The sequence below is a fragment of the Dermacentor albipictus genome, chromosome 3 (genome assembly GCF_038994185.2).
Source record: "Dermacentor albipictus isolate Rhodes 1998 colony chromosome 3, USDA_Dalb.pri_finalv2, whole genome shotgun sequence".
Classification (NCBI taxonomy): Eukaryota; Metazoa; Arthropoda; class Arachnida; order Ixodida; family Ixodidae; genus Dermacentor; species Dermacentor albipictus.
The window spans coordinates 100,426,516-100,452,420 of record NC_091823.1 but is presented as its reverse complement, the minus strand read 5'-3'; the positions used below and the strand labels follow the sequence as shown (position 1 = coordinate 100,452,420).

Genomic DNA, 25,905 nt, shown 5'->3' with positions numbered 1-25,905 from the left:
ATTTTCTGGCATTGCCAGACAAAAAACGGTGCATCTTACACATTTTGTCGTCCAATGACGTCCACTGGTTTTGCACACATGCATATTCATAACATCTGAGCCACAAGTTGGCGGCATTGGATGCCCCATTGAAACTATCAGGCTTAATGTCTTCTTGATGTGGTTTCTGTGCTCTTAGCGAGTCTCAAACTGCTTCGATAATCAGTCGCTGTTGCTCATACTGCGTGGTCTGCTGCTGCAACAGCGCTTGCAACAAGGCGTTATTTGTGTGTTCCGTCTCGTTCTTAATCTATCCTTGAATGTCCCGGAAACATAATTTTAAATTCACACATGGAAGCATCGATTCGTACCGCACCTTTCTCAATAATCGAGGGCTGCTTAGTTCAGTTGACTCTCCTCAGTGATGATGCGAAGCATGCAGTTCCGACGAAGTTACCGATTCCTGATGAAGCACTGGGTCTTCACCATAAAGCTAGTAGGTCTTCACGGTCGCCTGCCCATCTGCTCTTCTTATTACCAGCATATACTACTTCAAGCCACGTGGTCGGCCGGCTGCGACAAATATAAAGTACGTAAGAGTTAAAATACACTCGTTTATTTACAGGGATCCATCTGGACCACTTCTTTCTCTTCCCCCCCCCCCCTCTCCTCCATTTCTTGTCTCAATTCAGTCTTCTTCGCCGGAACATCACATACCTCAAATGGATCCCGGCACATAAGGGAGACCACGAATGCCCCTCCCAACCTCAAAGAGAAGGCTCACCGAACGGCGCGAGAACTAACCCACCGCGGCTCGGACAGCGACGGCCCAACACCCCGCAACCCCCGGGGAAGGGGGGAGGACTGCGGCGGAGGTGATGGAGAACCAGTGGTGAACACGGGAGGCGTCACCGACGGCGAAGTAGCGATATCAGACGACAGGGACAGACTGTGCACGTACCACGACATGCTGACACACTATACGAAACAAAGAGAAGCATACCCACAACCCGACGAACAACTCGACAGGTCTCAAGAAACACATTGGAGAAGGCTGCAAACCAGAACGTCCCAAAACCCAGCACATTTAAACAGAGTAAATTCAAGACAATACCCGGACGCGAGCTGCAAGCTCTGCAAGCACGAACACGCAGACATGGCACACATCCTATAGAAATGCACAGAGAACAGATCAATATATCAAGAGGACAACATAGAACCGGACCTTCTCGAGGAGCGATGGCTAAGCCATGGAATAAAGAACCGCTAAGCGCTCTGACTAGCACGGAACTACACGACCAACTATGGGCAATCCAGAAGGTCCGGGCAACGGCGGAAAGGCTATGCCTCACCGCACATAATACCCGGGTGGCCTGAGCCCGGGCTGGCAACGTCGCAGGTCCTTTTCTCACTAACGTTTTTTTCCGTCCGTCCGTCCTCTACACGCGTTCATTGATCACTGTTTGAAATTGGCGCTTTAGCCCTTCAGTACTTTAGCGCTGCCAGCGCCATCAACGCATGCGAGAAACAAAACACGATCACGTGAACGGGAGCGCTTGAACGTCTGCTTTGGTCTGCTATCCGTCCGCGCATCTGTTTGTATGAGATTCTGGCGCTTTGAATTCCTGCGCTAGAGCTAGGCATATTCCAGGAATTCAAAACAGCCGTCCAAGGCCTCGTAAATGCGCGACTGTTTCGGCAAGCACAATTGAACTGTCGCAAGATACCACAGCATCGTCCCTGCGTTCTCGGTCATCACTGCAGTGAATCATGGAATCCCCCGACGACTTTCCAAACGTGTCGATCATGATACGACGAAGACGTGAGCACTTTTAATTAAATTATCTGGCTATACGACTGATACGCATTACCCATGCTGCTCAGCTCTCTCAGTCCTTGTGTTTTGTTTTCGCCAGCTGATGATGCCTGAATGAGTTGCGTAACTTCATTGTTACAGGTTTTCAAGTCCGTCATCTCATGCTCCTCATGATCTCTTTGGGCATTTTCTTGGTTTACTCCATGAGGGTAAATCTCAGTGTGACCATCATTGCCATGATCAACAGCACAGCCACGCGGGGGAATGAGAGCAAAGTGTTGACTTCTGAATGTCCCGTCTCTCCCGACAATGACTCTTCGCTCTCCAATCAAAGTGACATTCCTGTAAATTCTCTTCTTTATTTTTTTCTATCCGTCTATTTCTTTCTGCTAGCGTGGCATTCTCGTGCTCTTGTCATACGTCTGCATGCGTTTATGTGCGGTAAAAAAAAAATGAAGTAAGAAAAAACTGTGGCTTTCGTAAACTTCCGCGTATACGGTAACCTCTCTCCCTGGCTTAGTAGGGCGCGGGGAACGCTGACGACTAGATTGGGCAATGGATTTCGTGCGACTTGTGTGAAGGTAATCGGGGCGAATGGATTAAATCCGGGGCTCCTGATCTCCCTCACTGTTTCTGTATGCTTAATTTTAGTGTTCGTCTACTTTTGTGCAGGTGATTTCATAATTTCATCAAAGGCGAGAAGTATTTTATAATATTTTTCTGAAGCCTCCGCGAGTGTAAAATCTCATCTGTGATTGCAAATCAAGCTGAACGATGTACGTGGGACCTAACTGTTGCGCGTTATCCCAGAAGTTTCATGTGAAAAAGCGGATCAGTTGCGACAGGAAAGAAAGAAAATTTGCAAGAGGACGAAATTTGTGCTAAACAACATTTCTGTGGAATCTAGTATGGAGTCAGTTTCATCTCCAAGCTGCAGCCATTGTTAAACTCCAGAGTGCCAAATGTTATGAATTAAATATTGTTAACCGCGTTTGCCCAGCTGGTATGGGATGTAGACGAACAAAACGTCGCAGATACTCATAATCTTGCATTCTTATTGTTTTATTTTTATCACTGTAGGATGCTGTTATAGTTATTTGCAGCATAAAGGTGCTAGCTGATATGAACCACAAAGGCATGATTGAACCAAATGTGTCGTCTCTGAAAAAGTAGCTTGAAAGAAGAAACAAATAAAGCTTATAACAGAGGGGGATATTAGGTTTACTCAATTGAACCAAGTTTCTCTGAACCTTCTACGCCTATTAGCGGAGCACTGCACCTTTCTGTTTGTGGTGCCGTGAACCTTTTCTGAATGGAACAAATCTATTATAACAGCCAGGGCAGTCTTGTTCCAGCTGCATTGTTGTGATATATTGTTGCACGCACTGCTGCTTTTTCATAAAGCACATTTGGCATATATTCTCAAAAGGCAGTGTGTCAGTATCAAGAAATGCTTATGCATTGTAGCAAACATTAAGTTGGCTCACCAATGACAAAACGCTTACAGAGTGCAGATGGGGAAATAAAAAAAAGTAGTTCTCGCCAAAATGCGTAACACTGACATGATTCCTTATGAATGTTGATTTCAGGGGTTGCAGAAACTGCCTGTGGTAAAGAGCTTGGGCTGGCCTTCTTATCCCAGGCAATTCCTGATTGCAGGCATTTCCCAAGAAGGTTATTGAAGCATAGTGGCTACTTCAATTGAGGGTCAAACTGTCATTGACTCTCATGATAAGTAGAGGAACATTTTAAGAATTTGGAGTACAGAGTGGATTGGTCCTTGCCTTGTCTGCCAACCATTTGTGTGTACCCGTGTGTGTACAGCTTGAACTTTCGTGACAGCCATTTGTTCTGTGGCTATAGTGCATCTATAATTGATCGACTGCCTGTTTTGATGGAACTAAGGAATAAGGATTGTGTGTCTCTCATCTGAGTGCTGTAATTGCGGTCATGTGATGTCTGTGTTGAGTATGCCATGCAGGATTGTCCAACATTGGGCATTTCACTTTCCTTGCGGCTTGCAATCTTAAAAAAATTATGGGGTTTCACGTCCGAAAACCACTTTCTGATTATGAGGCACGCCGTAGTGGGAGACTCTGGAAATTTCGACCACCCGGGGTTCTTTAACATGTACCTAAATCTAAGTACCCAGGTTTTTTCGCATTTCACACCCATCGAAATGTGGCCACCATGGCTGTGGTTCGATCCCATGACCTCGTGCTTAGCAGCCCAACACCATAGCCACTAAGCAACCACAGCAGGTCGGCTTGCAATCTTCAGTGCATTAAGGAAAGTGTTAGTTGTCCTAACAGTAAGAGCAAATGAGAAAAAAATAGTCGCTGGTGGACAGTAACTATGCCTTTGTTTTGTTCACTAAGTGTATAGAATATCAGTAATAAAGTTAGGGTCAGAAAATGAAGAAAGAAAGAAAGATCATAAATTTTTAAAATCTGAGATTTGACTATAATGCATGTTCTTTCGTAATAGTTTGCCAAACGTGTTCTTTTTTGTAGAAGGCGGTTTTAGCAAATTCATACTGATTTTACCATGTATAGAAAAGCAAGATAAGTGATATTGTAGAGCTACAATACCTGTTCACCTTCATTAGTTTAGTAGTAATGACATGAATTATCTTCAGCTTGCTGTGTTATCACTGTTTCTCTATACTCTCTTTTATCTTTTTATTATTTTATTGTTCTTGTTATTTTCATTGTTGTGGGATGAGAGATCCTTTGGTATCCATAATTAAGTAATTGTGCAGTGCTGCTGTATGCTATTGTGAACTGGTATTACAGTTTCTTTGAGTTGCAAACCTGAATGCAAGGAGTATGCACCAGCAGACAGTTCCTGTTTAGGATTGTTGTTGTTGATATAAGTAAAATTCTTCTATGCCAGAAATGAACCAAAGGCCCTAAATTTAGTACCTATAGTGCATTTTAGTGCAGTTCCTACAGTGTAAGTTCACTTAGCCAGCTGATCACAATGGCAAAAGTTACAAGGGCCCCTCACAAGGTGCCATTGTAAATTTGTGTTATGCGCTGAAGTTGCAGGGCGTGCACCATCTAGGGAACATGCTACAGCGATAATTTTTCGACTTCTTGCTTCATTATCAGAGGAGATAGGAGGAACTGAAATGATTGCTGTGCTGCCAGAAGGCAAGCCTCACTACCAACATGCACACTCTCTCCTGCATCGGCTAGCCGTCCACAAGTGACATTTGTTCCCTGCATCTTCTCATACAAGAGCTGAGGAATCGCATCACGTTTACATTACGAGCCCCACCTTTTCTTCTCTTCTTTTTGCAGCGTGGTACACTTTCAGGGGTAGTGTTACATGTTCTACATTGGGCAATTTACTGAACTCTCGTGGAATAATCACTGTTGTTGTGGGTTACTGTGTCTTATGTAGAGGAATTTGTGTGTGTGTTACCTTCACTCCGAATGAAAGCAGGGCTCCCTAAAGAGGAGGAATGGCGTGTGGGCCTTAGTTTGAAATTTTAGCTGTTTTCGCATTGTCCAGCCATTTGATACAGTACAGACACAATTGCCATGCCACGCTTGTCTGTTAGCAATGGGCAAACCTGGTGAGGGGCCCTTTAAGAGATAAAAATATGAGAACACAAGGATAGGGACAATAGAAAGTACTGTGAACACCGTGCTGTGAATTTAGCTTCCTATCTCCCAAAAAAAAGGACTTATCATACTTTTGCTCATTTTCTTTGAAAACTAGCATTTAGGCACAGTTTGCCATGCGCACTTGATCTCATTAGTTCTGGCATTGCTGGTACTGATGAACTTTTTTTTTTCTTGCATGTTTTTTCTTATTCACATAGAGTGGAGAGTTCCTCTGGGACCAAGAAACACAAAGCTATGTGCTCAACGCCTTCTTTTATGGTTACATTGTGACACAAATCCCTGGAGGCTGGCTCTCTGAAGTTGTAGATCCAGGATGGGTCTTTGTTGGTGGAATTGCTATCACTTCTCTTCTTACACTTGCTACAGCTGTTGTCGCAAGAGCTAGCTTTGCTGCATTCCTGGTTCTTCGGGTTCTGGAAGGAATTGCTGAGGTAACTAAGAACTGCTACGCTGCTATAGTTTTGTGTGTGTGTGTTTCTTTCTCCAGGGGCAGCTACTTACTGAAGGTATACAGCTTTTGTGAAAGGTATCCAGTTCACTGTGTGTGCGAGACAAGCTTTCTTCAGGTTATTTAATGGGGTCCCTTGGCATTCATCGCTCTAAATGTTGGAAATGTTATGACTAAAGAATAATTATAAAGTTCTTCTCAATGTTCAGTAGCCTTGAGCACCTGAAATGAATAGAAATTTCACTAAGCAACCCGGGATGTGCTCCGCCCACACTCAACATTGCCTGTGTGCAATAATGTTTGACATGGGAAAATATGATGGGGGTTTGTGTTCTTTTATTTTTAGTAATACAAGTTGTTGCTGATTCAAAGTCCCCGGCTGAATAGGGCACTGGTGGGAATATGACTGATGGTAGAATAAGAGCATGGCAGTAATCTTTGTAAATTTTCTATCATAAAAGAAAAAACTAACTTTATTGCAAAACAGCACTACAGATGCTACTAGTGCAATGCATTAACTCATAACATAAAGTGCGTTTAAAGAAAGAGGGATAAATGAGTACCCGTTCTAGCTGCAAGTTATGTGCATTTAATTTGAGAGCTTCTAGGGTATGTATGTGTGCACTCTATGTTTTCCTTATCTGTGCTATTTTATTTAGCACTTACACTTAAAGGTGCATTTGTATAGACTGCTTACTCACAGGTGACACAGTGATGCTTCTTCATGTCAAGTAAAACTGTTTCCTATATGAATGCCTATTCATTCCCAATACAAGAAGCAAAACAGCTCTGGTGTGACTGCCCATCATACGAACATAAGATACTTGCCCTGCGGACAGCTTTAGAGCACCTAGATGACTGGCATTTTTCAAAAAAGCAGACCCTGGACCGTGGCTTTGTGCATTGCAGATGCACAAAGCCACAAAAGTGCTGCTGTGTTTCTTGAAATGCACCGCCCTGTATGACCGCATGTGATGAACTGAATGATAAGCGCTTCATTGGGTGTGTATGTGTGCGCATGCTGTGAACATATCTCCTTCTTCCCATATTTCACTTCCCTTTCTCCAGTGCAGGGTAGCCAACCAGGCCCAGCCTGGTTGACCTCCCTCTTATCCTTTATTTCTCCCTCTTCTACAGTGTAGTTGAAAGCACACTGAAGACATGGTGGCTTGGTGGCTGGTGCATCCAGCTGTTGAGAAGTTTCATAGCTCTAGATTCTAGCCGCAGGCATGTGCATCATTTAGCGGCAGAATGCGAAATGCATGTGTATTGAGGTTTTTGTGAACATTAAAAAACTCCAACTTGTCAAATTTGATTCCCTACTATGGCATCCCATGCAGTCCATATGCAATATGGGGATAAAAACCAGCTAGTCAATAAAAATCAACTAGTCAATAAAAATTCAAAGAAAAACTGATGCAGAGGTTAACTGTGTTAAAGAAATTGTGCATTTATATTGGACCTTTATATAGCCTTTGTCCTGCTGTGGATTTTGATGATGATTTTGATTACAACCTAAAGATACAACCTAAAGGGCCTCCATCCTTAACTGCCATAAACAGGCTTAATTATGGCTATCCAGGGTGCAATATTTTAAATGCTTGTTCAATTTTACCAGAGGAAGAATATTCATTGTGAATTAAAGAACTGTTCCAGCTGTGCAAGTACTGTGCTTTCAAACTACGATGAGCTTGTGCAGTTGTATTGACCTGCCACATTGCTTTGCTCCATCGACAGGTGTTGTTACTGGCAACCATAAAACTTTAATTCTTGTGCGTTTTTCTTCTGGAGTTTCAGCTGCAGGTATGGTACATATTGCGTTTCAGTGTGTTGACTATGTGGTGGTGTAACCGCTGTGCAGGGGGTAACGTACCCATCCATGTATGCCCTACTTGCCCGGTGGTCACCCGTCAACGAGCGAAGTATGATGGCTGGCATCAGCAATATTGGAAGCCTCTTGGGTACTGTGGTCACACTACCACTGTCGGCTATGCTCTGCAAGCATGGCTTCGCAGGGGGCTGGCCGTCTGTCTTTTACCTCACAGGTACTTGCAGCTCGTTCTTCCCTAGTGGCCCGACCACATGTGCGCACCAGCGTTAGCTTGCACCTCTGGTTGTAGAAGAAGCGACTATAATTTCTGGTATAAAAGCTTCTGAGAACCAACACACTCTCTCTCCTCACCCGCCGGCATAGCTTAGTGGCCGTGGCGTCGCACTGCTAAACTCGAGGTCACAGGCTTGAACCTGGCTGCAGCAGCCACATTTCAATGGGAACAAAGTGCAAAAGTACTCCTGTACCTAAATTTAGGTGCTCTTTAAGGAAATGTTTTCAAACAAGTGACTAAAATATACAGAAAAATACCATATGTGTGTTTCAGTCACTTGTTTGAAAAAACAAACCAGTTGTTAGTCTGCGCTCATATCATGTACTTCCTTTTGTCTTTCATCCGGGTTGCGCTGCCCACCCCTAGGAACATATTCAATCACCAACTCGCCCAGCTAGTCGTGTTAATTCAGTGTAATATAACTTTTACACCGTGTCTGGGCACACTCTTTTTGCACTTTTGGTTGTGCATGTGATGTAAGTGTTTTTTCACTCTTTCTGTCATCCCTCTAATTGTTTTGTCATGCAACAAAAGCAAGCGGAGCAACAATGATTATGTTGTGTGAATGATATTTTAGATTTGTGGGTTTGATTAAGCGAGTTCAACGACGCATAGCCCTTGTGCAAATTCTGGGCACGCTGAAATACAGCAGATATTAAACAAGTTGCTGTCAGTAAGGAATGTGTCCAAACATCTTCTGTTGAATCTTCTTTCCTTGCTGAAGAACTGAAGTCTTAGCTGTCAAATAAATGTTCAATATTGTGACTGAGAACACCCTTAATCCCTTCGTCTCAGTAATAAGCCTGTATCAACTAACTAGCTCAGGTTCCCTGCATGTTTGTTCCACGGCATTTTAGCTACAATTATACTTCTTTCATTCAGTCCTTGACATCTTTGGCAGAGATATTGTGGGCACAAAAGCTGCAGCCTTGCTTAATGCAAAATCCATTTACAATTTGCTCATTAAATATTATATTGAATTCTATTGTAGTTCATAAAGTGCCCATTTTATTTAAGGACATCCTTAAATTTAAACTTTGGATAATTCAAATCAATTTAGTATGACCCGGTAAAGTAATGGGGGTTGAGTGTAGTGTGGACTTGGCCAAACAGGTTTCGCATTTACATGTACACACACACACACACACATGTGCACACACGTGTACATCCGCAAACACATTTAGTCGTGTATTTGTGTACTGTAATATTTTTCTGATGAAAGTGAATGATATTTGTATGTTACTTAATATTATTGTGGAAATAGTTTTCAGTAATATACACATGTGTTTTAATACTGATGCCTCATACACCTGTATCACAGCACTTTGTTCATAGATCTTTCCTGTAGTAACAACGTGTTTACTGTTGCTAGAGTCGCATTCAAGTTTTGTTTAGCAGAGATCAGATCTTATTTCTTGCATGTTCCTTGTATTTTCATTTGTCAGCTTGTTTTTGTGAGCTCTTTTGCGAGCAGCTCTATGTATGTCCAGTTGCAAAATTTTTTGGAGCACACACACAAAAAAAATTCTGTTGCAGTCAATATGCCCTCCCTTTTTATTTTTTTATTTTTTTATATAAACAATACTTCGGACCTTGCGTAGGTCTGAGGTCTGAGCAGGGTGTGCACAAAAGAACTTGAATAGACACAAGATAAAAGTACACATGTCAATCAATGGTAGGTACAGTTGAGGATGGCATCGAGTTTCAGTCATTAATAGTTCATGGAAAAAAAGAATACTTAAACATGTACGAAATATGGGGTTAAACTGTTGGATTAGTGGTGCCGGTAGTGTCTAGTTGTTAAAAGTTTAATATATATTGATGGCTCAATAATTAATTTATTACTAATAAGTGCCATAAGAAAGTCTAGGTGCAATTTTTTTCTTTGTAAAGCTAGTAACTGTTTACCATTTGTTGCTATACTTTCCATGAGAGAATCGTACTGCGAGAATTTAGAAAATATAAATCGAACTGCTTTTCTCTGTATTCTTTCAAGCTTTTTAATGTTAACTTCAATATAGGTATCCCAGACTGTACGTGCATGCTCAAGTGTAGGCCGAATAAAGAATGTGTCGCAGGGAAGTTCTACACTAGCCAGCATGTTTCTTAATTTGTGTCAGAGTAGACAGAGTTTACAAAGGCTGATGTACATGCATTGTCAATATGAATGTTCCAGGATGGATAGTTAGTAATAGCGACTCCCAATAATTCATAGTTAGTAAGCTCTTGTAAGTCTGATGAACCTAGCTTATAAATGTGTCTTAGTGGTTTTTTTCTGTATGTGTTTCATAAAATGAGGCTTTCTTTCATATTGTTTAAGTTGTTTTTAAGTTCGAGTTGATGGTTATGGGAAGTTATATCTCTGTACAAAACACAATCATCAGCAAATAGTCTGATAGTAATGTTTCACTAAACTGCATTCACAAGACATTAATGTACAAAAGGATAAGTGACCGTCTGAGTACACTACCTTACAATACTCTCGATGTCACTGGTAGACAGTCCGATTGTTGCCCATTGATCACAACCTACTTTTTATGATTGTTCAAGTAATCGGTAATCCACTGCATAATATTAGGTGGAAACATCGCATTTAAAAAAAAATTTTCTGAGTCATTCATGAGGTACACGATCAAATGCTTTGCTAAAATCTAAAAGAATCGTGTCTGATTGTCTGTTAGTGTCAAGAGAAGAGGCTAGTGAGGGAATCACCGTAATTAGCTGGTTTACCATTGAGCATCCTTTTCTGAAACCATGCTGGTGAGGTGCTAAAGTTGGAGTTTTTCTTGGGAAACTGGTTAATTTGTTTAGCAGTGATATGCTCAATTAATTTACAACAAGATGATATTAAAGAAAAAGGACAATAATTATGTACAACAAGATGACCTCCTTTCTTAAATTAAGATAATCGAGGTTATTTTCAATCGGAACATGCAGTAGATATATCTCCGCATGACTACCCCATTGCTTACTTACATTCCAGATTAAGCAGTGAAGTCGCAGTGAAATTAAACTTCTTGCAGATTTCGTGCTCAACAATTTTTTGCAACACATGTGGATTTTGTTTCTTTCTGTTTTTTTTAGATGTTCTGGAAGGCAGTGCAGTCTTGTTAAATACTTATTCTGGAATGTTGGGACAAAATGTATCGAGATACTGCACCTTCCATTGATCAACTTTGCATGCTGCGAGTTTAATGCGCAACGTTGAAATATCTTATATTGTTTGGTTTCAAGCAAACTGTTCTGTTCTAAACTAATTTTATGCTGGTTTTGATTTTTTCTGACTGGTGATAAACGAGCCACCTTACTGATAATAACATTGTCTCATGTTTAGGCAAACAAGTGTACCCTGGTTTTGCGACATTGAAGTTTCTGTTCACACCTGCCTTCTTTCCTTATTTTTGTTTCTCCAGGACTCCTGGGTGTTGTGTGGTCCATATTTTGGGTACTTCTAGCTTCTGGCAGTCCTGAAAGACACAAGTTCATCTCAATGGAGGAACGCATCTATATAGTTCATTCTCGGGACGCCAACTTCTCAGAGCACAAGGTGACTAAAGTACTGTTCGTGACACTCATATGTCCACATAACGAAGCAAAGCCTGCGTCAGTTTTATGCATTTTTCTCACAAAAATGTGGTGGTGATGAAGACTTTTATTCCTGATAATGATTGGCACTCCCATTTAATGAAAGGCAACATTATTTGATGCCAGGAGCAGGATTCAAATGTAAAAATGTGGTTACAAGATAGACGCGTACATGTTTCTTCATCATTGCTGTTGATGAGTGTTTCTTCTGCTGCTATTATATCTGAAAGTTTGCAAGGAACTGCACAGGCTGTTTTAACAGAAGAGAGTTTTGCGTTAGGGGGACGCAAGCGTTGTGGCCCCCTAGCATTTGCACATACCGCGCATGCACATACCCTTACATAGAGGTCTACGCATGCGCAGTACCATGATCCCAAGCGCTAGCAGGCCCAATGGTTAGGTCCCCCTAATCTAAAGCTCTCTGAAGTCTTGCTTCTGTTAAGGGGTCTAGCGTTGTTGAAAGCACATCAACATTTGCATGTGTAGTATCGCGCTCAATATAAGCTACAGTGTGCAAGCGTGCGGCAAAGCACTCTATCAAGATGTATAAGGGCACCGGTCGGTGCTGTTTTCTTGATATAAAGGGAGAGGGTTCTGGTGCCCTTGTTTCAAAGTTGGCCCCTTGCCTTATTTAGCCCTCACTCCCAGTTTAGTGCACAAAATCTTTATCTCACGAAAATGATAAGGACAGATAGCAGTCACATATTGTGCGATCTATGCGTTATTCATTGTTATACGCACTTCAGCTGGTAAATATCATAGATAAGAGACAGTGAGTTTGCAGCAAGGTTTATATTGTGTGCATTGCTATTGTACTCAGGAACAGAGAGAGAGAGAGAGCAACTGTTAGCACTGAGTGGTAAAGCAGAAACCACTGTGACAATGCATCCGTGGTGCAAATCGGTGCTGCTATACTGCTGCTAGAGCGTTTTGCCACGTGCTCATCCATTGCAGCTCATACTGAATGAGAGAGTGCTTGTTGGGAGGCATTATAGCATGCAAACCACAAACAACAAATTTCCAACATATCTTTGGCATGGGTATTGACTGGTGGAAATGTGTGACAGTTTTGTTGTCTCTGGACCGGAACATATGCTCTGCTTCTGCATATATTAAGTTTGCTACCACATCATCTGACCCTATCATCTCAACATTTTAATTTCGACTTGTGGCTTTTATGTAAATTTGACACAAGGTCAACACTAATTTTCTCTTTATAAGCGCTTCTTGTAATTTTTGAAGTTTAGCAAACTGCTTGGTCTTTGTCTGCACGTGGTCTACGATATCATACATTTTGTGACCTGTGCGTTCTGGCATCCCAGAGACCATGGTCAGTGCTTTTGCTTTCCTCCTGCCTTGTGAGCTGCTTTCAGCATTGGCTAGATCTGGTACACTTACACTTTGATATACCGAACTTCAATATAATGAAATTCTCAATATAATGAAGTATTCAACTTTTGATAACTTGTGAATAGAACACCATGTATTTCGAACCTCAATATAACCAAGTGTATCTATGCACATATTCAGTATAAGGAAATGTCACTGCTGCTGTGCAGAAATATCGAGGCAATAAGCGGAAACTTTGGCAGGTGCAGATGGTAAATTAGTTGAAGTAGAAGTGGCTGCTTGCAAATGCACATCTCAAATTGTGCGCTGCACGAATAAGAGCAACAACCGAAGCAAAGTAATGTCGTGCTCCATATTAAGTCCAAGTGCTACAAGATTATATCACTTCCCATACACTGTATACTTTCGATGTGAGTGAGAGTATGCGAGGATGAGCCGAGAAGGATGGTGGTTTGGCGAGCACTGTCTTCCCATGCGAGCAAGGGGAAAGGGGGGAGAGGAGAAAGCTTGCGGTAACGCAATCAAAAATGTGCGAGGGGGGTGGAGGGGTCAGGTTGGTGAGCGTCTCCTTTTCTAGCTCGACCATAGCTGCGCGTGGCTGTTGGTATGACTGAGTATATACACAGCCCATGCGCCCTGTTTTAGAGGTAATCTGCTGTGTGTGCAAAGACAGGGTGAGATGAGATCGCATGGCATTATGTGCGCTGCCCTCCTGCACGTTTTGTGCCAGGGGTCGCATACTCTCGGGTTTCAGAGACACGTTGAAGCTAGAGGTAATCAAAGCATTCGCTCCCTACACTTTTAATGATAATGTTGTCGTGCTGCGGGTGATGCTATGAGCCACTAAGGGGGAGTGGACATGAAAGCCTGACTGGCCAATGTGAAAGTATCATCAACATGGCATAAGACCGTAACTTTCGTCGCCAACTCTCAAATTCTACAGAAAGATTTATTTCTCAACCAAGTTTGTTTTTTGCCAATTGGCTGATAATTCGAAAACCCTTGCAGCCCCTTCCACGTAAAAAAATCCGTCAGCATTTTTGTTATTTGCACAAAAGGTCGAATTTCAATATTGCTAAATTTCATTATAACAAAGCAAATTTGCCGATTTTACCGACTTCATCATATTGAGTTCGAACTGCACTTTGTACGGGCGGCTTTTTGCATCGATCTAACATGACCTGGCATCGTAATGCCCTTGACACCACTGTGAAGGTGCTGGTCAATGCCCACAATGAAAGTGCATAGGAAACTTGTTTCTTGCGATTCAGGCATGATTCACATAATGCTTCTTTTGTGAAGTTCTGCTATTTTGCTAGTATGTCCGCAGCATTGTCACACCAGAAGAGCATATGAATTTTACTGGTGGTAGACGATACCTAATGTTCAAGGAACGTAAACTGTGAGTGTAGGGTCATGCACATCTGTATCATCAAGTGCACCAGTGCGCTTTGTGCCGTATGTGTGCAAGGCCAATGTCAGTCGTTTGTCTGTTGAGCTAATGAATTATTTTTTTAAATTACAGCCGGTGCCTTGGCTCAGCATACTGACATCGAGGGGTGTGTGGCTTTGTGCTCTAGTTAAGTTTTGTGCAAGCTGGAGCTTTTATACCTTGCTCACGGAGCTTCCAAGCTACTTGTCCAATGTGCTGCACTTTGATATTCAAAAGGTATGTGCCACTAACAATCTGTCTTTGAAATTGTTGCATGCACTATGCAGTAAAATGACATTTATCGCTGCATGTCATCATCAGCAGCATTTCCACCACACCACCATTAACCAAACAGATTGGCATTCCTATTGCAATTAGATTTCTGTGTGCCAATTCCCCATCCCCATTTGCTATTTGCAGATTTGGTTTCACTACTATTGAAAAGTTGGCTTTTCCACCAAGATCTCTGAATTACTGTGATGGACAAAAATATATAAAGAAGTGAAAGTAATAAAACACATATATCTGGGGCAAAACTGAAAATAACACAGGTGCTTTCTCAGGCTAATAACATTTCCAAATATAATATAGATAAGTTGGGTGGAGGGCTGAACAGTTACGTTTATGCAGATGCTGTATATTTTTCTTATATGTGACTTTACTCTAACAGATTGTAGGTTATCCATTCCACATATTACACGGCTTGCCTGACTGCATTTATGCCTCCTAATCCCATAAAGGTCATGTGCGCACATGCCCAATTTACCCTGTTGTCGTTCTGTTGATGTTATGTATAGTATTATATAGTTTTCCTTTACTCCCCAAATTTCTTAGCATTCAGTGGAAATACCAGGAAAAGTAGAAGACATGCACCAAATATCTTCTACTTGCTGCCGAACTTAATCATTTCAGGACACTAAATATTCTTCAACGAAATTTTTATGAGTCGCAAATGAAAAAAGCTCTACCACTCTACTACTCTACCAATTCTACCAACAGTCCTTTTAGGTGCAATAAACCAATATTTATTGCACTTCACTTGCCATTGGAAACCTCATCATCCGATGCGTTGTCAAAAAATTATGCTACTTCAGCTGGCAGCATCGGTGGATAACCATGATGGGCCTCTGAATAACTTTTACGCAACATTGTAGGCACATTGCTGGCATTGCCTATGTGGCGTGGCGTGCTCTGGACAAACGGCTGAAACAGCCTAACACATGCATACAAAAACCAAAATGCAACTAAAAGCAGGGAGCACTGTGACTTCTTGCATGAGAAAGTGATGATGATGATAACCAAGTGGTGATTTTTGTAACGGGTGCAGTTAATGACCGAAAAATCAGGTAGTCTGAAAAAACAAATGCATCCCTTTAACTGCCCTCAAAGGCTCAAATTGCCACAGCCATGTCTGAAATAGCGTTAAAATCCTGCCAGTAGAATTATCAGTAGTGGTGTGTAAAGATACGAAATCGAATATTCAATTCTAATTGGTTATATTCGATTCGATTCAAAAGACACTTTTACTATTCAAAATATTCAAACCCCCGAAAATTGCCGTTTTTATGTTAGCTTCGCCGCCTTACAGCTGTGCCATGCGGCCAAGCATACAAACTTTATTGCGGTAAAGCATATTAAAAGTAATAAGGAAGCACTCTCATGGGGCCCCTACTGGTACTCACCTCTCTAAGCTAAAATACCCAAATACACAAACTCTGCTGCCTCTTCATGTATCTGGACAACACCAGCCGCCAGGTTCAAACCTCAGAATCTGCTACTAGTCTGGCTAAGTGAATAAAAATGTGGTTTTCAAACTACAAATCTGACTAAGTAGCAAGCTTGGCAGTGTTATTGAACTCTTGTACTAAAGTAGTTGATTACCACCAGGATTGGATGCTTCAATGGCAAATTAAAAGCTTGGCTTTAGAGGAAACAAGAAAAATTTTAACACCGAGGAACCCAGATATGTGCTCAATAACGAACGCTTCTGAAGCATATTTTAAGCTTAAAGGGACACTAAAGTGAAAAATGATTTCTTCTGCATCAGTAAATTACCTTTCTACAACAACAAAAACACCACTCTTACAACGATAAGACGTTTGGTAAGCCAGAAAAAGCCCAATAACGAAATACGGGTGACGACGCCTACTTAAGTTCCCGCACCTGGTGGCTGTGACGTCATGGACTTTTATGGCACCTTCTAGGGCCTACTAATTATATATAGCGGTACAGATTGACTACGTTGTGTTCTAAAGGAAACAAATATTAAACATGGCAAGTTTCGGGAACCTTTACTCAGCCAACGCGGCCGAAATGCGAAAACATGCTTTGGTATCCCTTACGTCACGCTGACGTACCGGCGCTGGGGTTTCGGCGCTAAATTCAAATACTGATACTTGGACCTTTATTTTCTCATCTAATAACCAAACTATTTTTTTGAAATGACTGCCTGCAGGGTTCTGAAACAATGCTTCATTAGTCTAAACTGACTTATTGTTTCGCTTTAGTATCCCTTTAAGCGTAACTGGCCAGGTCGTGAAATCGGTGGTGTCTCTGTCTGAAGCCGCGAAGCAAGCCAATGAGGAAGGCACCTGGAGGTGAAGAGAATCTCATGCCAGGGAAAATACGAAGGGGAGCATGCTGAGCATGTGGCAAAATAACGCCACCTAGAGGAATGTGTAGGTAATTTTGAGCGAAGTGGGGATGAAGAAATGAGACAAAGTGTCACGGTGGAGGAAGGTAGGGGGAGGTACGGTGGGTTGACCTCCTCTGCTTGTAGCTACAGGCTTTTTTTGCGATGTTACGTATTGAGTTCGTCTCATGGTAATATCGTCCTTGCGAGCTGGACATTGTGTGTTCGAGTGAGAGCATGCAACGATGAGCCAATGATGGTGGCTCAATCTCGCATGCACAAGGGGAGGAAGTACGCCATATTCTGTCATGCACATGGCACTGGGGGAGGGGGGCTTGTACTTTGGCCGTGTGCGGTCGCGAGGGCTTAATTTTGAAAGTGATCTTGTTTTGGCGGCACAGTCTAGGTGGGCTGATGGCTTGTAGCTTTCCGTGCACTGTGTTCTCACCGCTCACTTTGCATTGAAGCGATGGACAGCACGAAGGCCACATTGCTCACTGCTGCTACTGTGATTCCTCACGCCATGCAGCATTCTGACAGCGAGTGTCCGCAGTCATGGAGTGTGAAGTGTACATGTTTGCCTGTGCACGCTGACACCATGCTAGGTAATTTAAATAGTAAGCGAATGTTTACAACTCTATTCTACTCTGTCACAACACTATGTTTTAAGCCCAGACCACACGTACGCTTGCGGACGTGTGCAAGCTTGCATTTACGCACCTTGCGCCTGGCACACCTCGCAAGGCATGGTGGTTTGCATTCACAAAGATTCGCTTCCATGCGCGTGACAGCACGCATTCACTGGCCTCACTCATAGATGCCTTGGAAGATGCCATTTTGTACTTTGTTACTGACAGTGTTTCAAAATGCTCCGATATCTATAAATGTAATTGTTACATTTTTAGAGCTGTTAGACCAGTACATAAAGGAAAGGTTAAGCACTTTCTTGCATGATATAAATATGCTTCACTGAGAGTTGGACAAACCGTGCCATTGCTACATAGCCAGGTGCGCATAATTAGACAGCTTCATGCATTTCCAATGCATCCATACAGAAAAACACACATAAGGAAATAATTCATAGTCTGGCTTAAAGGTACACTAAAGAAAAATATCTAATCGATCTAGATTCAAAGATTAGGCTTCTATAATAATTAATTCATCATTTGTAATGGATCAAAGCTTTTGTAAAAGTGAAAATTGTGAAAAATGGGAAATTTCCATGGTGCCACCTGTGATTTTACGGGGCTACCTCTTGTGATGTCAGCACTGGCTGGTGCACAGAAAGCAGCAGAAACGGAGGTCATGTGGAGATTACGTAATCTCATCTGTTTTGGCACAGGTAATTCATATTGATGGGCAGCAGCCCAGTGACAATTCTATGTGCAACAAGGTCATTATGTCAGCGCAAAGAAAAGCATGGTAGACTTTTAGACAAATAACCTATCGATATAACTCAGCTTACTATTTTCCTTTAGCGTTCACTTAAAGTGCGTTACATATTAGAACTTCATCTTTCAGGATGGTTTCATGAATGCCAGCATATACTTGGGCCAAGCACTTGTTGGAATACTTTGTGGCTTCATGGCTGACAAGCTTCACAAAAAGCAAGTCCTTGGTGTAACCGCCATAAGAAAGACCTTCGAGTGTGCAGGTATGTTGATGGCCATTGTAGTGCACTTGGTTTCATAATTGTTGCTGTTACATTACATTGGAGCCTTGTTATATTAAACCAGTCAGGATAGAGCTAAATCTTTTATTGCATCAAAAGCATGCAACAATCTATTATATAACAGGCAGGACTTTTCTTTGGTCTTTCTTAGCCCATAATAACTTTTGGTACTGTATTGGGAGCTCCTTTGGTACAAGTTCACTTCAAACAAAATGTATCAAAATGTAGAACCTTGTTGGTACGTTTTGGAAAAACCATGAGAAAAAAACATACTAACCAGGAAAACATATGATCCGAAGTAACGAAAAACATTCGACAGACTCAACTATTGTTGACATCTGCGTAATGCAAAGTGTCGCACGAATCACTGATGCACGTCGAGCTGGTGGTGCTCCGGCGGCCCGAGACGCGTTTCGTTGTTTTCATTTGCATTGGGTTTTAAGAGGGCGACAGGAAACTGTCGAAATCGAGCTGGTGGGCGTCGCCAGACGCCGCCGAAATGAACCGTCATGCCCACATCGCGCTGCCTGCAGCAGGGAACAGCGATGCATTTGGATTGTCGCCTACTAAAGGCATGCACTACACTACCAGTGGCACCACACGCTGTAAAACAGATAGGTGAAGATGCTTATCACAGTAGGTTTGGTGGTGATAGCTGTAAATGTGGCATGTGACGACCCAGGAGGCCAATTGCTTGTACCGGAATAATAAACTGTGTGAGCGATCGTTTTCACATGTGGTGAGTAGCTATATATTGTTCTTGATTGGGCCTGCCTCACGCCTTTTCTTGTTGTCATGGGATCTAGAGGCTGGAAAATGTGTACAATCACAGTCTGCAGCAGGGGCCCAGATAGCCACAAACATCCGATAGATGTACCGGATTTATCCATACATCCAGCAAAAAATGGGATGTCCTATGGACGTCCTTCACATGCACATAAATCTAAGGGATTTACAATGGCATCAAAGTTTTGGATGTCCTTTGAACATCCATTTAGTTCATTCATCAGACGTACAGCAGACAAAATTTTGGATGTCTATAGGACATCTCTAAGAACATTACTTCAGACGTACATCATACAAAGTTTTAGATGTCCATGGAACATCTATGAAGTTTGTACTTTAGACGTGCGTTGCAGGCCCCCCATAGCTTTTGCATTGTATGCGCCTTGCATAATTTTGACGTGGGTGATGCTACGCAGTTGGTGCGACCATATCGTGCTGTACCATCAGTTCACATGTAATGGATGTCCATAAGACGTCCCATTTTTGTGTTGGACATCGATCGATCATTGCTACTTCATAAAATGGATGTTTGTGCATGAAATGTAAATTTTTTCGATACAACGAAATGCACAAGCAGTGCGCGAAGCGAAAGAATGTACGTGCACCCAAACCTTCCGTGTTGCAGATTCTGAGTTTTGTAGACTACTTTGTTTCCAACATTGAAAAGTAATCGAAAAACAAGGTACAGTATATTCAGCAATTAACTGATGTATAGCAGAAAAAAAGTGCAGGGAAATTATGTGAAGGGACTCTACTTTTGTTAAGCCCCACCAAACGTTTTAAAACGTCGACAAATCTGGCATGTGCAAGTTATTGCCTGGCCTCCAATACTTGACACTCAGTCTTGGAGGCCTTGTGCATCGAACGCAAGGAGCTGGTAGCACGGCAATAATGTCGCACTATATTAAAGATGACATTTAAAGACGTTAGAAAAGTTGAATGATATTAAACAGATTTTACGCAGCATTATTGTCCGATTATCAATTAGTCTTATCAAATCACTGATTTCTTCAAATAAACTACTTTGAAGTGAGTGAAACATATTTATTTGAGAATATGCTTGCCTGCGCATGCGTCTACTGCCAAGGTACGTCATTTTCATTTGTAGGTTTGTCCACTGGCTTATAACCTCAAGTTTCTCATTACAACAATATTTCAAGATAACGAACGATTTTCGGTGGTCCCATGTGATTCATTATATCGAGGCTTGACTGTAGTAAAGTCTGTGCAATACAAATGGCAAGGAAACTTTACATGGTCCACCAATGAAGAAAAAAAAGTAATGAGGGAAAAATGCTGTGCAATTACAACAAATGACGTAACATTGAATGTAGAGCAACATAAACCAATTTGTCTCTTTTTAAAATTTAGCTACGATAGGGTGGATATAGTTGACTGAGCTTGTTAATACTTATTTTATCATCACTGACACTGATGACGCACAAAATTATTTGCTTGTGTGACTGCCTGCCTGTGCAATCGTCAACGTAGAGTGCAGCCTCCCTAACCAGAGGTTATCTGCTTGCTCTTGGAATCATTGGCAGAGCCAAGGGAAATGCCTACTGTATTAGTGTATTCTGAACCTTCTTTGCCCTCGCAGGACTTGCTGCAGTAAGTGTCGGACTGGTTGCAGTGACGTTTGCCCGGTGCGATTGGGTGGCTGCCTATGTGGCGCTTCTGCTCTCCAACACGTGTGCTGGCATCCTCTATGGTGGTGATGCTGTCCTGCCTATTGACCTCGCACCTGATTTTGCTGGCAAGTGAAGCGTTTTCTTTTTTTTGACAGCCAATATTGCTTACTTGAGTGGCAGAAGAATCTCACAGTTTGCTGTCTTACTAAAAACTATTTTCATGCGGGGGTGCCTTTGTGCAGTTGTTTTCGCACAGATGTTTCTTCAGTAGGGGCCCTGCAACATTTCATATAAAAGGTGTAGAATGTGGCTAGTATTAATGGGCATCCCCTTATGAATCTCTTGCTACAAAAAGTTCCTTAATATACCCTGTTTGAAAGGAGTTATCAGCAATCAGGTGTTTCTGTTGCCACAACGCAATGGCCTTCCCCTCGCTCCTTTTTTTTTTTTTTCATTCAGACTGCACTCAAAGCTTTGCCACCATGCCCAGGTCATGCCATCTTCTGCATATCTTCATGCACAGCCCCAAGATTGTGTGGCACAGCTGTTGCATTGCCTGATCCAAATCCTCCTTGCCTGATAGATACAGCACAGTGGTATCATTCTTTGCCGCCTGATGGAACCACCACACTATCAGTGATGAAACTTTTTCAGTTTCTCCTTTGGTCATGGATAGTGCTTAGTTATAATATCTGAGAAAATCTGACCAATGGCTGTCATGTGAAATGTGCACTGGGTTATGCACGAAAAGTGGGGGGATTTCAGGAAGTTGAAGGGAGAGCAGGTGGCCTTTCAACGAAACTGCATGCTGGCTCCCAGCTGTGAGTACAGCAACAGTATGAGGCGCAGATGCTCATAGTGGTATTATCTAGTGACTGAGCAGGTGAGTTTACCACGTTTAAAAAGTGGTGCAGAACTCCTTTGATGCTGCATGCATAGAGTGCTGATTTTAGTGAATTAATAGACTAATACGCATTTTGTGCTTACATTCCACTTGTTGCTGGGTCGTAAACGCATTATTATGTTGATATCAGAGTCAGTGAAGCTTAACTTAATTAGTAAGCACATTCAGGGAATAAAAAGAGTTCAGTTGTCATAACATTTTCTTTCTATATTTAGGTGCTGTCATGGGACTCACAAACTGCATTTCCAATACTGCTGGAATTTTCGCACCTCTTGTAGTTGGCTACCTGACAGAAAGCAATGTGAGTAAGCATGCATATCCAGTAATGTTTTAGCCAATCAGACTGCATCACACCACATTATGACTCTGTGTTCGTGCACGAAGGTATCTAGCTGTGTACGAAGGTATCTAGCTGTGCCTATCTTTGTTGACCTGGAAGACTGTTGTCGAGTGTGCCCTGAAGTTTTAAGATGTAGAGTTTTTACTGAAATTATGACTATTGTAATGAAGAAGACCTCGAGCATTGCTCCTGCAGCTTGTACGCTGAAGAGGAAGAGGATAGACGCCTCGGCGCTGCGGCTCGTGCTCGCGCTTGGCTGGGTCTGCTCGGCTGCTCTGCGCTCAACCCGACGTGACTGTGGCTACGGCTTCCCGCTAACTGCCGATAAAACCCGTAGCACTACAATTATTGGGACGGCAATAGTCCTACACATACTAGCAGACTTTATATGTGCTGTCCACATTGTAATGGTGCCTCATGATTGTCAGAATTTCTTTAGCCTTGATCTTGAGGCATTCATAGGTGGCAAATGATAGGTGTAACGTTAAGGGATAAGAAAAGAGCAGATTGGGTGAGGGAACAAACGCGAGTTAATGACATCTCAGTTGAAATCAAGAAAAAGAAATGGGCATGGGCAGGGCATGTAATGAGGAGGGAAGATAACCGATGGTCATTAAGGGTTACGGACTGGATCCCAAGGGAAGGGAAGCGTAGCAGGGGGCGGCAGAAAGTTAGGTGGGCGGATGAGATTAAGAAGTTTGCAGGGACGGCATGGCCACAATTAGTACTTGACTGGGGTTGTTGGAAAAGTGTGGGAGAGGCCTTTGCCCTGCAGTGGGCGTAACCAGGCTGATGATGATGATGATGAGGCATTCGCTGCCTGAGCGATACTGATATCTGGGCTTGTTCTAATATCCAATGTTTTCGAATATTTGATCAAATATTATGATATTTGATATTCACTCTGTCTTGGATTTAAGTATTCAATGTACTTGAAATACTTGAAACAAACTAAATATATGCATTGTTTTTGTATAAGCTGCACCTCCAATTATAACACCCCAAAGAAAGAATGTAAATAAAAATTTGCATGTATATTCCTTTTAAATAACTGCATACAATTTCCATATTTGTAGAAAGTCTCCATTTGCAGATGCATGAATTATCCACGCCATATCTTTACCAAAGCAGCTCTGTTTCCAATCTTTCGGTGATGCTGATAATGGAGATCTTTGGCCTAAAGGTGGTTTCATGGTAGTGCAAGTCCCGCACTGCCGTGAAAATATCTGAGTAACGGCTTTTTGAAAATAAACTTACTCCAGAAATGAACTTGTTTCCTTTTTTTCATCTAGAGAATCAAGTTTTCTCAGATTTGTCAACATATGGCTCTTTGTTAAGCTTATATACAAATCTCACAATTATTGGAACTATTCACTTCAAAATTATTTGACACTAATTACTATACGCTTCAACTTAGCTTCAAATGAAAATATATTTTTTTTTCACTTGTTTTTTTTGTTAATTTCAGGATACTTGCTTAATTGTATCTTTAAGTGACACGATGTTCTGTTATGCCATCCAAAATTAACTCCATGGTTCTCCTTATCTTTCTCACTAATATTCTGTTTTGTATTTTTTTTTAAGAGAACATCCATGTGGTCACCAAGTGATAGTAAGAAATTAGAAGTAGAGATAAAGGATGGTGAAGATCATAAATTTATTGCTGTACCATTAAGCTTTCACAGTGGAGTAGACCTGCTAGCTCTTACATAGTATCGGATCAGTGTCCCGTACGTCTAGTCTTCATTGAAGTTTAAAAGCAATCTGTGGCAACATGGTAGATCCTTGTATATCAGCTTCATTCTGGTTTTGACGAGCATTGGCAGGCATATTTCGCACACGCGTCATGGGTACTGCGCACATCATGCTTTATTGAAGATGTTACATAGATTGCAACCGCAGCGATTTCATTTCTTTTCTTTTCTCATTTTTTTTTTTTCTTTTTTTGCAAATCACAGGAGACCATTGCACGGTGGAATGCCGTGTTTTACATTGCTGCTGCGATGTGCGCCTTTGGAGCCGTGGTATTCTTGGCATTCGGCACGGCGGAAGTGCAACCGTGGGCACATCAGCAGGCCACTCCTCTTGGGGGCTCAGCGGCTGTGCTCGTTCCTAGCGATGAACTTCTTGACGACGATCCACTAGAGGGCTCAAAGGATGCAAGGTCTTACTGCCACTGACAGCATTTAACGGTGTGCCTTACAGCGTCAGTTAGCACAGTGGACTGCTTTGTTGGTGCTGACTGACCTTTTCTTTCTCTCTATTCCTTGGAGGTGCGAGAGTAGTGTTCCTGCTGATATACTGTGATACCAACAACCATGTCTTATGTGGCGTTTAATTTGCCAGGCTCCCCCTAAGGAAAGCTTTCAAAGTTTTCCTGCTAAGTGCACAAGAGCCCAGTTAGTTTTTAGAGCATCAAGTAGTATGCTTACTATGTACATTTAGTCTCTTCCCGTACAGAAGCATTCTTTGGTTTTGTAATTTCGTGCATTCTTTACTTTCCTCAAAGATTCACTTGAAGACTGTTTGCTTGTTGTGATGCCCACTGCAGTGATGCAAGCACTTTTGTGCCCTGCATTTATGCTTAATGCATTTTATTTTTTCTCATCAGTTGTTCATGTGCTTAAAGAATGGATTTTAGATGATTGACAGAACAGTCATTGAGACGTAGCATGTGCGACTCAATGAAACAAGTGTATGCATGGCACAGCTGACTTTTTCTGCCATTGGCATGCCCTTTCAGTCCTATAGTTTTTGTGCCATTGAAATGCTTCATGCTATTGCATTTTTAAAATCTTGGGTAGTATATACTTTATTATTATTTAACAGGAGTTTGAAAGTGCTGTCTATTCGTATAAGGTAAATTTGATTGGTTGACCATCAGCCTATGCTTTGCATCAGTGTAAAAGCACTAGTTGCACTGCTAAACTGGCATGGAAAACACAGTGTATGCCCCCATGCCAGTGGTTGGCAGATTCAACTTGCTGTTATAACCAATATGTGCTATGGGAACTTGCATGATTCGCTCACTTTGAAACTGTCGCCCACATCCAAAATGCTTAGACTGGTGCCTGGGCAATTTTGTCATTGAAAATTAGTTCAGTGACTACAGAAAAGAGTGCGCATGGCATGAAAACACACATGGTTGTGTGCTTTGTAACATAGTAAAGGAGAAGGCCAACATTACTGTACATTGTGACAGCAGTTACATCCCACTGTGTGGAATCTCAAATCTGGCATCTCAAGAGGATCGAGAAGTGATTTGTTCATGGAAGCTGCTCCAAGTGAGCTGTTCCAGTGTGCACTTATGCACTGAGTCAGTCGTAGAGCATGCAATCTCTCCTGCGGAACAACAAAAGTTCATTCTAATGGAACGTTGGAGTTCATTAATTTTTCCCTATTCCTCTGACTGAAGCAGCATTTAGGTTACGTACATATAAATCTAATGGCACATGTCCAAATACTGCTATATGTGACTTTATTTTTATGTGATGTGCAGAGACTGTCCATGACGGATGCTTGCTAGCAAGGTAATGTTTTGGTTTAGTGCATGTGCGCATGATCCATCTTGAAAGCAAATTTTTCATACA

General features: G+C 42.0%; 1 protein-coding gene across 2 annotated transcripts; it reads left to right on the top strand.

Annotated features, from left to right (window-relative positions):
- Positions 1-1,491: 1,491 nt before the first annotated feature.
- On the top strand, positions 1,492-24,925 carry LOC135901331 (sialin-like). 2 transcript variants are annotated; one of them, XM_065431079.2, is made up of 10 exons: positions 1,493-1,801; positions 1,937-2,139; positions 5,628-5,861; positions 7,740-7,923; positions 11,397-11,530; positions 14,444-14,587; positions 18,504-18,636; positions 21,041-21,196; positions 22,191-22,276; positions 24,274-24,925. In XM_065431079.2, exons 1-10 carry the CDS (start codon positions 1,750-1,752, stop codon positions 24,493-24,495), a joined length of 1,548 nt encoding a protein of 515 aa, XP_065287151.1. In that variant the 5' UTR covers positions 1,493-1,749; the 3' UTR covers positions 24,496-24,925. The 2 variants fall into 2 exon arrangements, with proteins under 2 accessions (XP_065287152.1, XP_065287151.1); XM_065431080.2 differs by lacking the exon at positions 5,628-5,861 and having other exon boundaries at positions 1,492-1,801.
- The last annotated feature ends 980 nt before the right edge of the window (positions 24,926-25,905 follow it).

Bases quoted from the DNA above. Each gene is read 5' to 3' on its own strand.
- LOC135901331 (XM_065431079.2), top strand. From the start codon at position 1,750: ATGGAATCCCCCGACGACTTTCCAAACGTGTCGATCATGATACGACGA. The intron at 11,531-14,443 runs GTGACTAAAGTA...TTTAAATTACAG, and splicing joins CCAACTTCTCAGAGCACAAG to CCGGTGCCTTGGCTCAGCAT. The intron at 14,588-18,503 runs GTATGTGCCACT...TTCATCTTTCAG, and splicing joins TGCACTTTGATATTCAAAAG to GATGGTTTCATGAATGCCAG.